Here is a 14,900-nt window from a genome sequence, read left to right as displayed (position 1 = left end):
GGATCTGAAGGAGCATTTGGACCCGGAAATGGCAATACGTCACACGTGACATCAGACTTAACAAGCGGATAGCGACTGTGTGTATAGACCCTGCAGCGTTGTCTTGTAGGCTATACTGGCTGTCAACACAGTGTCTATAGAGACAATGTAGAGGCACTTTAAAGATGATAAATATTTTGTCTCTAGATTCTGCAGAGGCTCGGTGCCTGTACAAATGTTATTTATAGACCAGGGGTGTCCAATGCTATCTGAAAAGAACCAGTGTGGGTGAAGATTTTTGTCCAGCCCAGCACTGACACATGAATCTACTTATCAAGGTCTTGATTGAAGACTAGTATTAGTTAAGTAGTTGAATCCAGTGTCATAGAGCTGAGCTAAAACAATAACCTGCCCCCACACTGGACCCATTCACATAGCACCCCTGCAACAGAGACTTACTCAGTGGAGGCAGTAGTTTGTCCACAGCTGCATAAACACTATTTAAAATGTACGTTCCTTCAGGCCAGATGTAGGCTGATAACCATCTCTCAGTGCACCAGGCTCTTTGTTTCCTAACACAAGGGTTTAGATTGCTTCTACCTCAAAGTATCCTTTTATTAAATCGACAGGAAGGCCTTAGATGGGCTAATGTATTTCCCTGATTTATTTATTTGTTTATTTATTTATTTATTTATTATTATTATTATTATTATTATTATTATTATTATTTTTATTTTTTGGGGTGGGGGCGTGGGGCGGTGGTTCAGTTCCTTTGGAATAATTATTAGTCCTAATAAACTAGTTACGAGTTAGCTATTTCTATTATTGCTAGTTATTGATGTCAGCTGATGACATCAGTTATTGAAGCAGCAATTGTCATTCTACCTGTGTATTTTGTGGATGAACATGTCAGCAAGCCACATAGGGGCATTATATCCGTACTCATCCCAGGTTTAGGAGACCTGTTTATTCCATTCTGGTGAACTGACTTTTGCTGCCAAAAGAAACAGATCATTGCCTTAACTGTACCTGGTTTTGCTTATGAAATTTGGAATGCTTTATATTAAAGTCCCACGAATTACCCAAGAAACGGTTCAGTCTTAAGGCTTCTACATGGTTCAATCAGACTGCTGTTCAGAACGTCGGAGAGCAACGTTTGGTTAGGGGGGGGTCTGTGTCCAAAATTTGTAACTGTAAAAAGTCCACGTCCACTTTGGCCTGGTGTGCAAAGGGTAGGGTTTCAGGTGGTCTGCAAATTCTCAAAGGTTGTTTGACAACCAGAAGTAAACCTCAGAAGAAGAAGAAGAAGAATGAGAAGAAGAAGCTTACTGCAACTACATCGCTCACATGAACACCTTTGAATATGAACTGGGTGTGTTCGCCGTTATGCACATTTGTATGACTGTGTCACAATTATAAAAACACACAAGGCTCATTCCAATCACACGTAAATAAAAACACACCGCTCTCTATGACGGACAGTTTCTTTCCCCTCCTTCAAGTTTAGCTACTTCTGAAAATGAACGAGCAACAACAATGTCCAACTTGGGCAGGCAACGTGTCATATGAACCAGTTCATTTGAAGCATTTGGAAGCCTCTAATGGCAATAGTGGCACATTATTAACCTGCTTATTTTGCATTTACACCAATGTATAACACCAATGTATGTCATGAAAGTCCATTTCTGTAACATGCTAGTAACGTAGTGTAATAGAGGCTGTTGTTTGTAACGAGTGGGTGTTTCTACTTCAGTGACACTGCAGTAAATTAAGATAATTCAGTCATTAGAAATAGGAGCTTTTATGTAAAGCATTACCCAAAATCATAGAAATTCAGTCGAACTCTGTACTTGATAATCAGCATGATACTGTAGAGGTATTGCAGGCTCACCTGCAGAGCCAATCAGAGCTGCCCAAACCATCTCCCTCTGTGTGTGCTGGCATGCTCTCCAGCCGTAATGTCATTCCACAGGGGTAATTGATATCTAGTGTGAATCAGCCATTAACAATGAACCCCTGTCTAAGGCCACATTATGTTTAAATGTATAACATGGGTTCTCTAACAATTGCTAATCAATGGCATCTGCTCTCAAGTAATTGGAGTGAAATTGTCTGTGGCTACTCCTGGACAGAGGTTATATTAGTTATATTGACTGATTAACAGACAGAGGTAACTGGAGAAGACTCCTATTGAAGCGCAGAAAGTGTGGACACCTATTTACTGAAACTGCCACCTGCCTGAAGAAAACAAAGACAATGTGAATGGTATTGTGAAAACCCTAAATACAGTTAAAACGTGGAAACGTTAAAGAAAAAATCTTAGAGATGCAGAAATATTGGTTCTTTTTTTACATTCTCTGTTTTTCTACCAATATCAAATGATTGGACTCATTACTACAATGCCGGTTCAGAAGGTCTTGGAGAAGCATACAGAGAAGCATATAGCACCAGGCAGCCCTTACATGTTCTGTTTTCCATAACTTTTGCTGAAAAATGTGCTAGAGGGAAGACAAGCTCACACAGTAGAATCCCAGGATCAAGTTCAGCGAGCCCCTCCTGTCATTTATTGCAACAGAAAAAATAACAAAAATATAGCATAGCCTATAGTTCAACTTGTGATTTTAGGAAGAACTAAAAGCAAGTTTGATACAGTATATTGCCATAATTATTTTAGTTATTAAAATATAAGAACCTTAGAAGTTCATCTGCCCCACAGCCATTTGGCTCTATTGCCCTATTTACGTAATAATTTGTAAAGAGGCACTGAACCTCTTTGGTTGTCAATCAGCATCTTATCCTATGATGAAATGCTGTTTTTAAATGAATAACTGTTTTTTATGAATTTAGACTAAAGCCTACAGACAGCACCGCCTTAACATGTCTCACTTCCTTCCTGAACCCCCCTGCCCCCCCCCTCCCACACACCCACCTGCAGGAGTGTGTTACGCGGAGTTCGGCGTGCGTGTGCCTAAGACTACAGGCTCAGCCTACACCTATAGCTACGTGACCGTGGGCGAGTTTGTGGCTTTCTTCATTGGCTGGAACCTCATCCTGGAGTACCTGATTGGCACAGCGGCGGGGGCCAGTGCACTCAGCAGCATGTTTGACTCCCTGGCCAACCACACCATCAGTCGCTTCATGATCAACAACATTGGAACCCTCAACGGCCTGGGTGAGTGAATGGGGACAAGATGATGCCCCAGGGTCTGGATCTAAACACCGCCCTCGAGTAAATGCCCAGTAGGGGCTTGGATCTGAACATTGCCCTTGAGTGTGCCTTCTTACAGCACTGAACAGCAAACACTAGTGTATGTAACTTAATGCAGGCGTTTTCATACTTTCTCCCCCACAGGACACACTTAACAAGAATTTATATTTCCTGCAAACTTCCCCTGATTCAAAATGCAAACCCAGACGGGTTCAAATATGGAATTTAAATGTACTGAACATTAAAGCAGTTATTACACAGTTACCTCACCAGGGTTGGTAGGTCTGAAGGAATGTTGATTTCAAGGTGCAAGCACAAACAAGCCGTTGGTATGCCTCTCTAGGAATACCCAGCTGCATTCCCTCAGAATCTCTGCTTTTTAATAATGAATTCACACCCAGAATCTCTCAGTGAAATACAATTCTTCTTTCTATGAATAATTGCTCAAACATTCTTTCAGAACAGCTGTTCTATTACAATATCTCTTCTCCTGGAATCTATTTTTAAATCTTTTGTTGAAGGAGAGAGGACACTCCTGCCCTCCTCATCGTCATGACCTTTCACTTGAATCAAACAGCAAAGTAGACTGAGGGTTATAGACAGAGATGATATCACAGTACAGAAAGTGCTGTGACAGAAAAACGACCCCCTAGTGGCACAGGGGAATTGTTTATAGGTTGAGTCAGCTGCCCTAGGGAATGCACCACATGGTCTCCCCAGAAATCTGTCCTTTTTAAGACTTGGCTCTATTAAAATCATTCTCCTTGTCAAATATTTTGTCTAGAAAAAGTGCCTCTATGCCCATCTGCAGGAAATGTTCCCACAGACTTCAAGCTATTGTGACACCCCTGAAGACCCACATTTTCAGATTGCACCCATTCATACCATCCTGCTTCTTTCTTTTTGATTTTTTTATTTGGATGGTGATTTTATAGGTATAAAGGTTAGGTGTAAAGAGAGGTGAGCTTCGTAGCGACACTTTCTTTTGTTCACAGGACAAATTGTTTGTTTTGCTAACTTTACACATATTGATTGTAAATGGGCCTTCTGTGTCTTGTTGGTGATATCACAGTTTTGTATTCCTGAGACTAACACTGATGTTCTCCCCTTTTGTAAGTTTCTCTGGAGAGCATTGTCTGCTAAATGTTTGTAATGCTGTGTCGTATTTGCTCTCCTGACAGCAGCCTGGCCTTCTCCTGGCCTGGCCTTGTGATGAAAAAGTGCATTCCACAGGCACTTAAATCACGACTAATTCTTCTGTGACGCTCTCTGTGAGCTGCGAGACAATGGGGGATGAGTCATATTCGACCCTTAGCCCATCCATCCTGGAAAACACACCCCTTGTTTTGCAACACAATACCAGTTATGCGACAAAAACATTCAGAGTCAAGCATGCTTTCTACAGTGAACAGAATTGTCTAAGATTTTGAATCACTGCTTGAAGAGATCCAGGGGCCCATGGGTCATAGTTTAGATTTCTCTTTTTTTTTTCCTCACAAATACAATAGTGCAAATTTCATTTTGGTGATCACAGAACATCAAAAGAAAATGAAAAAAAAAATATATATATATATATATATAAGTAATAAATGGAATGATGGTCACAGACACCATTATTTATTGCCTCCATAATTATTGCTGAGCTGCAATGGCATTTGAGGAAATCTTGAGCTCACTGCATCTCCCTGTTTGTCTGGGAAACACATGTAGCAGCTGCATAAAGGGTAGAAGCCATGTCAATGTCCCTGGAGGGAATGAGAGAAATAGATGAGAAGAAGGAAGAGAGAAAGAAAAGGGAAATGGTGTGCACATGAGAAATGGAGAAGAACATGAGGGGAAACTAAAAGCTGAATAAAAGGAGTGGAGGGCAGGGAGATGACGCTGCATTGTCATGGAGATTAAAATTGGTTAGTCTCCCCCAAGAAACCTTTCTGCCTGCTCTGCACACAACACAGAGCCAAGCCCTGAAAGCCCTCAACCCAACTCAATTTTGCATGTCCTCCACTATACAGGAGTGCAGGAGTAACCTGTGACCCCTGACCTATGACCTGCTGTGGGACTGGTTGTGGCAGGATGTAGCTGTATGTATATATAGCTGGATGGCATTACAGTCCTGTTTGAATGTCCTCTTTATAAAGGAAGAGCACAGTTCTCTTGCACTTGGATGCATGTGTTATAACTACTGCATCTTGGTCTGCTTCTGTGACAGAATCACTACTTGTCCTATGCAGTGCACATATGTGGGAGGGTATGTGCGTGTATTTAAGTCTGGGACAGCCTGGGTTCAAAGGGGGGGCGGGGGGGTGGTGGCGTAGAGGAAGAACAGCTGAGGAGGCTCAAATTTCAAGCATCACCATAACTTGGTTTTAATAAATCAGTCATCAAAAGAAGTGGGACGATGGCGGGAAATGTATACAAAATACAGCTGCATATGTTTACGCAGAAGCTATGCGAGGGGGCCAAAATGCCTGCACATTCTGTGCGTGGCCTTGCTGGCGGCGGCTTCTGGCAGTAGAGGAAAACAGATGCTGCTCGTTTACCGTAATAAAAGCTTTGACTGTCTGTGCACGGACATGCCTGGCACTGGGAAATGGCACTACCTCCCAGTAATGGTTTTTTTCCGGTCTTCGGGGAGGTCTGTGACTACAAGTGGTAATGTTGCTTTGTCACAGTAAGTAATGAGTCTTTCTTTTTTTTCCCAAAATCATTTTTCTCAAAAAGAAAATCCCTCTCCTGGGAAATTCAGTTTTTCTTTTTCTTTTTTTAAATTTCAGGCTCCGTTGCGAGCATGGTCGAAAGAAAACCGAAATGAAAGCGATGTGCTTTGGCATGCTGCCTGTAAGCCTCTGCTCAGAGAGAGATCTGGGCTCCGGCTCATTAGTGTCTGCTCTTTGTGAATATTCAGCACGGCTGTGAATGTGTTGTTTTGAAGCTATTTCTGTTCAGTGCATGATGCTGGGTGTTGGAGCCAGAACCTTTGGCAGTACCTGAACAGCTGAACATAGAGAGCCTTAGGCCAGAGGAGTGATTATTCAATTTGATTTACAGTGTGTTATTTCAATTTTATGACTAATTTGCTGTAGTAAATAGGTTTTGACTGGTTGAGGGGATGGAGGTTGTTTTTACTGATACTGGACCAGCTTCTCTCTTTGATATAAAATGGTTGGGTTTTTCTACCCGAGGGGTGGTAAGATTGTCCTGGATCAGTTGTTGGATGAAGACTATAAATGCTCCCCTTCCCTCGCCAACAGATTTTGTTTAGTAATTTCTGTTCAAATAAGCCAAATACTACCTTCCACCAGTTAAAATACAATTCACACATGGGTGAAGCTGACTATTCTACAGCTAACATGTAGCAGACTAGCCCATGTTCATGGGTTCTGGATGCTTTGTTTTATGTTTTGGCTCACCTGTGTGTGTGTGTGGGTGTGTGTGTGTGTGTGTGTGTGTGTGTTTGGGTGTGTGTGTGTGTGTGTGTGTGTGTATGTGCATGTGTGTGCGTATGTTTGTGTGTATGTGTGTCCCAAGGGGAAAGTGAGGGAAATCATGTGACTGCTGCCCCCAGGTGTCAGCAAGTCATCGCTTCCTTTTCCTGCTGGAAAGGACGAAACAATCATCAAATCAGAAGGGCACCTCCCTCCACAGCTGGGTCTTATTTTTGTCCCAAATAGCAGAATAATGTGCATTAATACACAGGAATGCATGAAATGGGAGTCATAAACATGGGCTTTCTTAACAGGGTTAACTCAGGCAACTCCTTCAATCTAAAAATACAGTACCTCTTTCATATATCAAAATAATGCAGAACAGATCCCTTCTCCTGGATGGTTTAAAATCTGGAAGACATCTCCCTAGGGGGGTTATCCTCAGGCAGCAAATATTTTCATGGCAACCAAGTGTAGATACGAGTAACTCAGAGGTTGCAGGTTCAATTCCCAGGTGTTGAACTATGCTGTACCCCCATGAGCTCTTAACCTAAATTTCTTCAGCTAAGCAAATAAATATATACTAGTAAAATATGTTTCTATATGTGCTCTGCAAGTCAGAGAAGGTAAATGCCTTTCTATATGTCTGTGCGTGCATACATGCATGCAGTTTTTGTGAGGGAGAGAGAATCAGTCTGTGTGTAGTTTTTTTGTGAGCATATGTGTGCATATGAGTGTGTGCATGTGTGTGTGTGTGACGTGCTATGTTCCTGGTGTGCTCTCCTATCTGATTGGCCATGTTCCATGCCTCATGTTTCATTGTCTCATTTTCTATCAGGGAAGGGTGAGGAGTCGTACCCGGACCTCCTGGCCCTGGTTATTGCCATCCTGGTGACAGTGATCGTAGCCCTGGGGGTGAAGAACTCTGTGGGGTTCAACAACGTGCTGAACGTCATCAACCTGGTGGTGTGGGTCTTCATGATGGTGGCCGGCCTCTTCTTCGTCAGTGGATCCAATTGGGACAATGGCAGGTTTCTGCCTTATGGCTGGTCTGGGGTAAGCACTGTTACGTGAGGTAGTCCATCGGCTGTTCAAATGGGAAGTGATGTCACCCCACCAGCCATTCTCCTGCAGGAGTGTGATTAGTTCCCTTATCTGGGGATGTTGGCCCATTGAATGGCATTTGAAACCCTCAACAGATCCATGTTACTTACTGATGCGCATAACTATCATGACATTCCCAAAAAATTAATGCAGATCAGATGGTCTTTTAATGCTCAATGCTGAGTGTTGCATGTTATTATGGCCGGATTAAGGAATTGACCATATCCATTATAACCACTGGTACTTAAACATGGATCACATTATCAGCACTAACTTCCTGGAATTTTACCACCTTAGATGATGTAGTCATATCGGCTTTTTTACTATACTTTTTCAACGTCTGTAGGTCATGCAAGGTGCTGCCACCTGCTTCTATGCCTTCATCGGGTTTGACATCATCGCCACTACAGGCGAGGAAGCCAAGAGTCCCAACACTTCCATACCCTACGCCATCACCGCCTCCCTGGTGACCTGCCTGACGGCTTATGTCTCCGTGAGTACCCAGCAGCCACTGCTGCCAGACATGACCAAGATCTCCTCCACATTTCATGTTCAGAGCTCAGCTTCTCTTGCTAGTTTACTTTTTCTCACCCTTATTCTCTACCAATGTAGAAAGCTCAGTTCTGTTTGCATGCCAAGCTCATCGCATCCGTGTTTTCAGTAGAACGCAGGCAGGCACACACTCTCCTCAGGCGCATGCCATGTTAGTCACTACTTCTGTTCACTCCTCCCTTTCTTGCAACATTTTGTCTTTGCTTTGAAATAATGGAATGGGAAGAGGTTGTGGGTTCAAGGCCCAGGTGAGGTGCTGCTGTTGTACAGCTGAGTGAGGTAATTGGGTAATTGCTTCCAATGAAAAATATTTAGTTGTGTATGTGGACTGTTTTTTTATAATACAATAATATTAATAATAATAAGAATAATTAGGAGAAGAAGAAGGAGAAAAATCACGAGAAGAAGGTCATCCCTGTTTCTGGTATAAATTATTATTATTATTTTTTTTTTTACTTACTTACCCTCACAACACAAGGCCTTCCACAATCTGCAAAATTTCAGCATCCAGTGTAAAAAATTGAAAAATTTTGGAAAAGTATACAATGTTTACCAGCACTTTACAATTTTTGGCTGGACCGCAACAGCAGGGCCAGCCCTACAAACGCGAATGTCTGTGACTGAGTGAGTGATGAAGTTACACCATTGGTCGGCCGAGTTATGAAGTTACACCATTGGCCAGCCGGTCCAGCCATATAATAGGTTTTGACCTGGTCTTGTTTCAGTTCTAACTGAACCCTCTGATTTGAGCGTAACTGTCTTTCCTGTCACTAAGCAAATGCTTTCCACTGCCTTCAAACATTGCATAAATCAATGTGCATTGGGTAGTGCAGACATTGTCCTCATTTTGACCTATTGTAGTCCTCCTTCATCTTTAACAGAATTCCTTCTGTAGATTTAGTCATGTCAGCCCTATTTTATAGAAAACCAGATGAGAAACAGAGCTAGTTCAGAGAAAGATGTATGGACAGAAAATGCAGGCACAGCGATGAAAACCTACCCTGTTTGTCTGTTGTTTGCAAAAACAACAGACAAACCAGTCAAATGATAGACTGACAGATACAAGACCCCTTTTGTTTCTCTGTTACTGAAACACAGCAATTGAGCAGCAACTGGAGAGAGAGGCACACATTTATTTTTAGCCCCAAATTTATGAGAGAACGATGTTGCATCAATAACTCTCTGAATTTAAATGGTCAATTACAAAGAGTATTTCTATTGATTTATTGCAGATAATGATTTTTTTGCAGATAATGATAATGATCTAACCATGTTTTTTAATTTATGTTGTTGAAGCTTATGATGGAAATTTTTATTTTTGTAGAAGTGCATTAAAATATGCGCTATTGAAACTTTAATGGATTTTTTAGCCAGTGCATTTAAAATGGCACTTTTCTCAAATTTTGTCACGTATGTCTACGTATGTGTACAATGTGTACAGTTGACCCACTCAATGAATTGACAATTTCTGTGCAGTGACCATCTGGTTTAATGGCTCTCAAAGCAGCAGAACATTTAGGGTTCCTTTCTCAGGAAATTGCACCATGTTTATGTCTTACGCCTCTCTATTTGACACTGATTCATAGAGGGGTGGATTGTGGGTAATAGCTCTGCCCTGTGACTGGTGTTTTTAAGATGCTAATCCACCCAGACATCAGAGGATAAGCTTTGACCCCATATCACAATCTGGATTTGGTACCCTCTCTCTTTTGCTATAACAGTAACACCAAAGCCATTTCCCCAAGTAATTTGCTAAAAGAAAATAACAACAACAATAACTTTGTGTGTGCATATGTCTACATCATTTCGCTCAACACAGGCTGCTGCATGGTTTTCAAACAGCCACAGAACAGAAGATATTTTTTTTTACGTATGTGGGAGTTTTTAAATAAAATATTGATCTTATCTTTTTATATAAGTAATATAATTGTACATATTAAAAACAATACATGTTATTTATTAATGGAAATAGAGGATTAATAATAATAATAATAATAATAATAATAATAATAATAATAATAATAATAATAATAATAATAATAATAATCCTCTGGGCCCTAAAAATTCATTCTTCCTGGAAGGATGTAAAAGAAAATAAAAGTTGTCAGATACAGCAATGTTCTTGAAAGGTCATTGAAAATTTCTTCAATGAAAAATGTAAATCTTTTCCTGCAAGTAAAATGTTTGTATTTTTATTGTTAGCTCACTGGTTTGATGTCACCAGGAACACGGTTTATCAATCCCCTGGCTTGTACCCACCCCCAGAATTTAGTGGTGGCTCATATTCACTGCACGGATTGGCAAGTGTGTTCACATTGGTACATTAACTGCACATAGATGATGTCATCTTCACAATGGCACAATGATGGGAATTTTGCTATAACTGCGGGAAAACGTGTGCTTATATGTGATTTATATGTGTCTTCTTGAAATCATATATCCTTAAAACCTGATTTAAAAGTCAACCATAAAGATTAAAAGCATTACAGTAGAATGGGAACCATGATAATAATAATCAGATGTAAGGGGATTGGTTTTGAGGAGTTTTGGGGTGGGGGAGGGGGGGGTTCCAGGTGCCGGGGGTGTGTACTGCTTGATGGACCAGACAGATCACAAACCAACGCCCCACAGGTCAGCGTTATCCTAACCCTGATGGTTCCCTATAACGACATCGATGGTGACGCGCCACTGATGGAGATGTTCGTGGTGCATGGGTTCCAAGCGGCCAAGTACATTGTGGCCGTTGGCTCCATCGCAGGGCTGACCGTCAGCCTGCTGGGCTCCCTATTCCCCATGCCCCGAATCATCTACGCCATGGCGGGGGACGGCCTGCTTTTCAGGTGAGAGCCCGTGACCACGCCCCTCGTCCACCCAGGAAAAGACAGAGAGCATCTTGGGATATGCTGGCGCAGTTAAAGAAATTTCCCCTTCTGCTCAGTTGAGATTTTGCAAAAATGAATATGAAGAAGAATGTTAAGCACAAGTCTTTCCAAAACCCAGGTTTTGTCTCTGATCTGTATCTCTCTATAGCTTTTGACCAATTATGATCCCTGTGCTGTAGAAGGTGCGATGCTTTGGCACTATTAACTAAAATCATGAAAGACCCTATGGCCCTTGGAAAAGTAGTGGTGTAGTTGGCTCTCTACGTATGTACCTGTATGTATATTTGTATGTGAGTGCATGTAGTTGTTTATGTGTGTGCGTATTTCTCTCAGATTCCTGGCCCATGTGAGCACGTACACAGAGACACCAGCGGTGGCCTGTGTGGTTTCGGGGTTCCTGGCATCCCTGCTGGCCTTGCTGGTCAGCCTGCGGGACCTGATCGAGATGATGTCTATCGGCACCCTCCTGGCGTACACCCTGGTGTCCGTCTGCGTCCTCCTCCTGCGCTACCAGCCCGAGAGCGACATCCACGGCTTCGTCGACTTCCTGACCGAGGAGGGCGGCAAGAAGAAGGAGGGCGTGCTGGCCGAGTGCGAGAAGGACGCCTGCTCCCCTGCCAGCGAGGGCGAGGAGTACGGGGGCCCGCCCAACAACACCTGCGGCGCCAAGAACCTGCCCTCACTGGGCGACAACGAGATGCTAATCGGAAAGCCAGACAAGTCGGCCTATGCCCCCGGCCACCCCAACTACGGCACGGTGGAGATGGGCTCCGGCATCGAGGCGGATGAGTCGGAGAGCGTCTACGTCATGAAGCTGAAGAAGCTCCTGGGGCCCCGATACTACACCCTGCGCATCCGCCTGGGCCTGCCCGGCAAGATGGACCGGCCCACGGCCGCCACAGGCCGCACCGTCACCACCTGCGTCATGCTCCTCTTTGTCCTCATTGCGCTCTTCTGCTCCTTCGTCATCTTCGGAGCCCAGCACATCTCCAGGAGCAGCTGGTGGGCGGTGCTGCTGGTGGCCTTCATGGTGGCGCTGATGGCCGCCCTGATCTTCATCATCCTGCAGCAGCCCGAGAACCCCAAGAAGCTGCCATACATGGCGCCATGCGTGCCCTTCGTCCCCGCCTCCGCCATGCTCGTCAACATTTACCTCATGCTCAAGCTCTCCAGTATTACCTGGATCCGATTCGCTGTCTGGTGCTTTGTGGGTGAGTGAGTGTTCCTTCTCAACGCTCACTCTACCCAGACAGACTGAGTGATTGTGGGAGCGTTTGCCAAATCAAAGATCATAAAACATAAGAGAAATTTAAATCAAATTAAAATGTCAGTCAGATCATTGGTTCAGCTACACGTTTATTGTATCATTATATTACAGTATTATTACATATTTGCTGTTTGTAACAGAGAAGCCAAAAGCTCACAACATCGGTCATGGCATGTTGTGGACAGTGTATGGGAGACTGAAACAGCCCTTTCGCACGTGTGTATTTGTGTTTACTGTGTGTGTACATACTACAAGTGTGTACATGTAATATGTGTCTGTGTCCCACAGGCCTGCTGATCTACTTTGGTTATGGCATGTGGAACAGCACCCTGGAGATCACGGCCAAAGAGGAGGAGGCTCACGCTAGCACCTACCAACGCTACGACGCAGGTGTGGATGACAGCTTTGCCATGGACGAAGACCTATACCCGCAGGACGACGGGAGCCAGTACCAGGGTTGGAATGCCCCTGAGGAGAGGGGTTGCCAGTACCAATACCAGTACCAGCAACCTCCTGCACCCGACGAGCTGGACGACAACAGAACCTCCTCACAGGGCAAGAGAACCAAAAGCAAAGGCAAAACCAAAAAGGGTTTTGAGGCCCTGGTCGCAGACGATGAGATGGACTACTCACCTGAATGACTCTTTGGATAAATGTTTTTACCAAGGCCCTTGAGTCTAGAATGTTATCTTCCTGTTAGCTTCTTCTACCATTCTTTCTCTCTTTCTTTTCCCTGTATTTTATCCTTCCTATGTCCTTATTTGGTTATTTTATTTATGATTTTAGTAGACAGCTTCATTTGGTTGAGGTGACTTGACACTTAATGTGTTGTTTTAGATGACCATCTTCTCTGGGGCAAAAATTCTAAAATAATGGCTTGCACAGGAAACCTGTCATTTAAGATCAATGCACAGGGTGTCCTGTTTCTGAAAAATATTCATTTGAAAAAAGAAACATTGCTGGAAATGCACCCAACTATGCTGCTGAAGGCAGTTATTTCCATTACATATTCAGGATGCTTCCTGAAGCATGCTTCTTTCCTATGACACCAGGAGGTACTTTCCCTTCTTTCCATTCTCCCTCTCTCTCTCTCACCCTCTTCAGGTGGCTATGGATTTTTGTGAGAAATAAGTTGTGCACCAGTTGTGTCTTCTGCAATGTTAATTTCTCATCAGTGCCACAACTTATGCAGTTTAACCCAGCCAGTAGTATAATCGAAAGGTCCGTCTCAACCGTTCAAGCTGAAATGATTTGATGCATCGTATGAATGCTTATAAATAGGCACGTCTAAGGACAGTACTGGTGGTGATGGATGTTCTGTTCCTTACTTTACAAAAATTTACCGGACTCTTGAATAGGAGTGGCTAGCCCTGTTCCTGGAGAGTTGCAGAGTCTACTGTATTTCATTGTACCACATCTTAGCTGGCTTTGTGTGTCCAGACAGATGGAATAGAAGAGCATACTCTCTGGTTTCTGTACTGAGTCTGCGTCAATGCTCAAAGAGTATATGCCCCAAGTATTCCTCTGGTTGTTCCCTTCCAGAGTATTGATTTTCATTCATCAACACTAGGAAGCTTAGCCAGATGCCCCACCATGTGTGTAAACATCTTTCGGCCTTGCTTATATTGTATCTTTTATTCTTTTGTTCAGTGTGTTTGGTGTTGGATGCTGTTTGTACATAAGAGGCTGATTATAGGGTGTAGCCTTCTGTAGCCTTGAAGCTGTTTTTCCAGTTCATTGACTGCATTAGAATGCTAGTTATATATGACAAAATAAGCTACAATTTAATATAACTGGTTCATGGGTTTAGTTGGTCAATTATGTTTTGGCCAGCCATACACTTTATTGTGGGTATTCTTCTCAGAATGTCCCCCAGGTGCCTTTGAAGTCAGGCCAAGGCCATGTAAAAGGTCAGGTGTACTTTGCAGGGTCTTCAGACATGCAGTGACATCATTGTTGGTGTGAGGTGAACCTGAAGATGACACCTTCCTGTGTGAGTTTCTACACAGGCTTTCTCATGTGTCCCCTCTGTGTCATTCTGCGGCATCTACCACCAGGAGAGAGTACAGGGGGATTGGTAGTGAGAAACAAATAGTAAACTGGACTTAGCTTGCAATTGTTCCTATAGGGCATAGCTATAATGCGAGAGAGAATGATATAGATGGTTCCATTACTGCCAGTTCTGAATACTGTTTTCTTCTGTGTTGCAGTATGATTCATTTAATCTCCATAGCTTGTGTGTAGCTGTAGACACATGGCTAGAGTGGTTTTAAAGACATTTGGGATGAGGCCCCAAAATCAATCTAGTTCCATGAAGGAATTTCCATCCCTGCTTGCAAAGCGAGGCCTTATCTTTGCAGTGCACTAAATTCTGCCCTCCACCCTATGGTACTTTTCCTCCATATAAACCTCCCCATATCCCACCAATAGACAGCTCCCTGACTCCTATATTGTTATATCAACACTAGTGTGCTTCCTGCAAG

At 43.1% G+C, this 14,900-nt stretch overlaps 1 protein-coding gene across 1 annotated transcript in view; it reads left to right on the top strand.

The window, feature by feature from the left end:
• The window catches only part of slc7a14b (solute carrier family 7 member 14b), a 34,080-nt gene extending 20,078 nt beyond the window's left edge, over positions 1-14,002 (top strand). The window contains exons 3-8 of the mRNA XM_064332620.1: positions 2,915-3,151; positions 7,451-7,668; positions 8,063-8,209; positions 10,900-11,108; positions 11,484-12,361; positions 12,706-14,002. Coding sequence (XP_064188690.1) covers positions 2,915-3,151; positions 7,451-7,668; positions 8,063-8,209; positions 10,900-11,108; positions 11,484-12,361; positions 12,706-13,058 — 2,042 coding nt within the window. The 3' untranslated portion in view covers positions 13,059-14,002. The remainder of the gene's footprint in view (positions 1-2,914; positions 3,152-7,450; positions 7,669-8,062; positions 8,210-10,899; positions 11,109-11,483; positions 12,362-12,705) is intronic.
• The last annotated feature ends 898 nt before the right edge of the window (positions 14,003-14,900 follow it).

This window comes from Anguilla rostrata, chromosome 4 (assembly GCF_018555375.3).
Source record: "Anguilla rostrata isolate EN2019 chromosome 4, ASM1855537v3, whole genome shotgun sequence".
Lineage (NCBI taxonomy): Eukaryota > Metazoa > Chordata > Actinopteri > Anguilliformes > Anguillidae > Anguilla > Anguilla rostrata.
The sequence above is the reverse complement of the archived record's forward strand: the minus strand, read 5'-3'. Positions and strand labels throughout refer to the sequence as shown.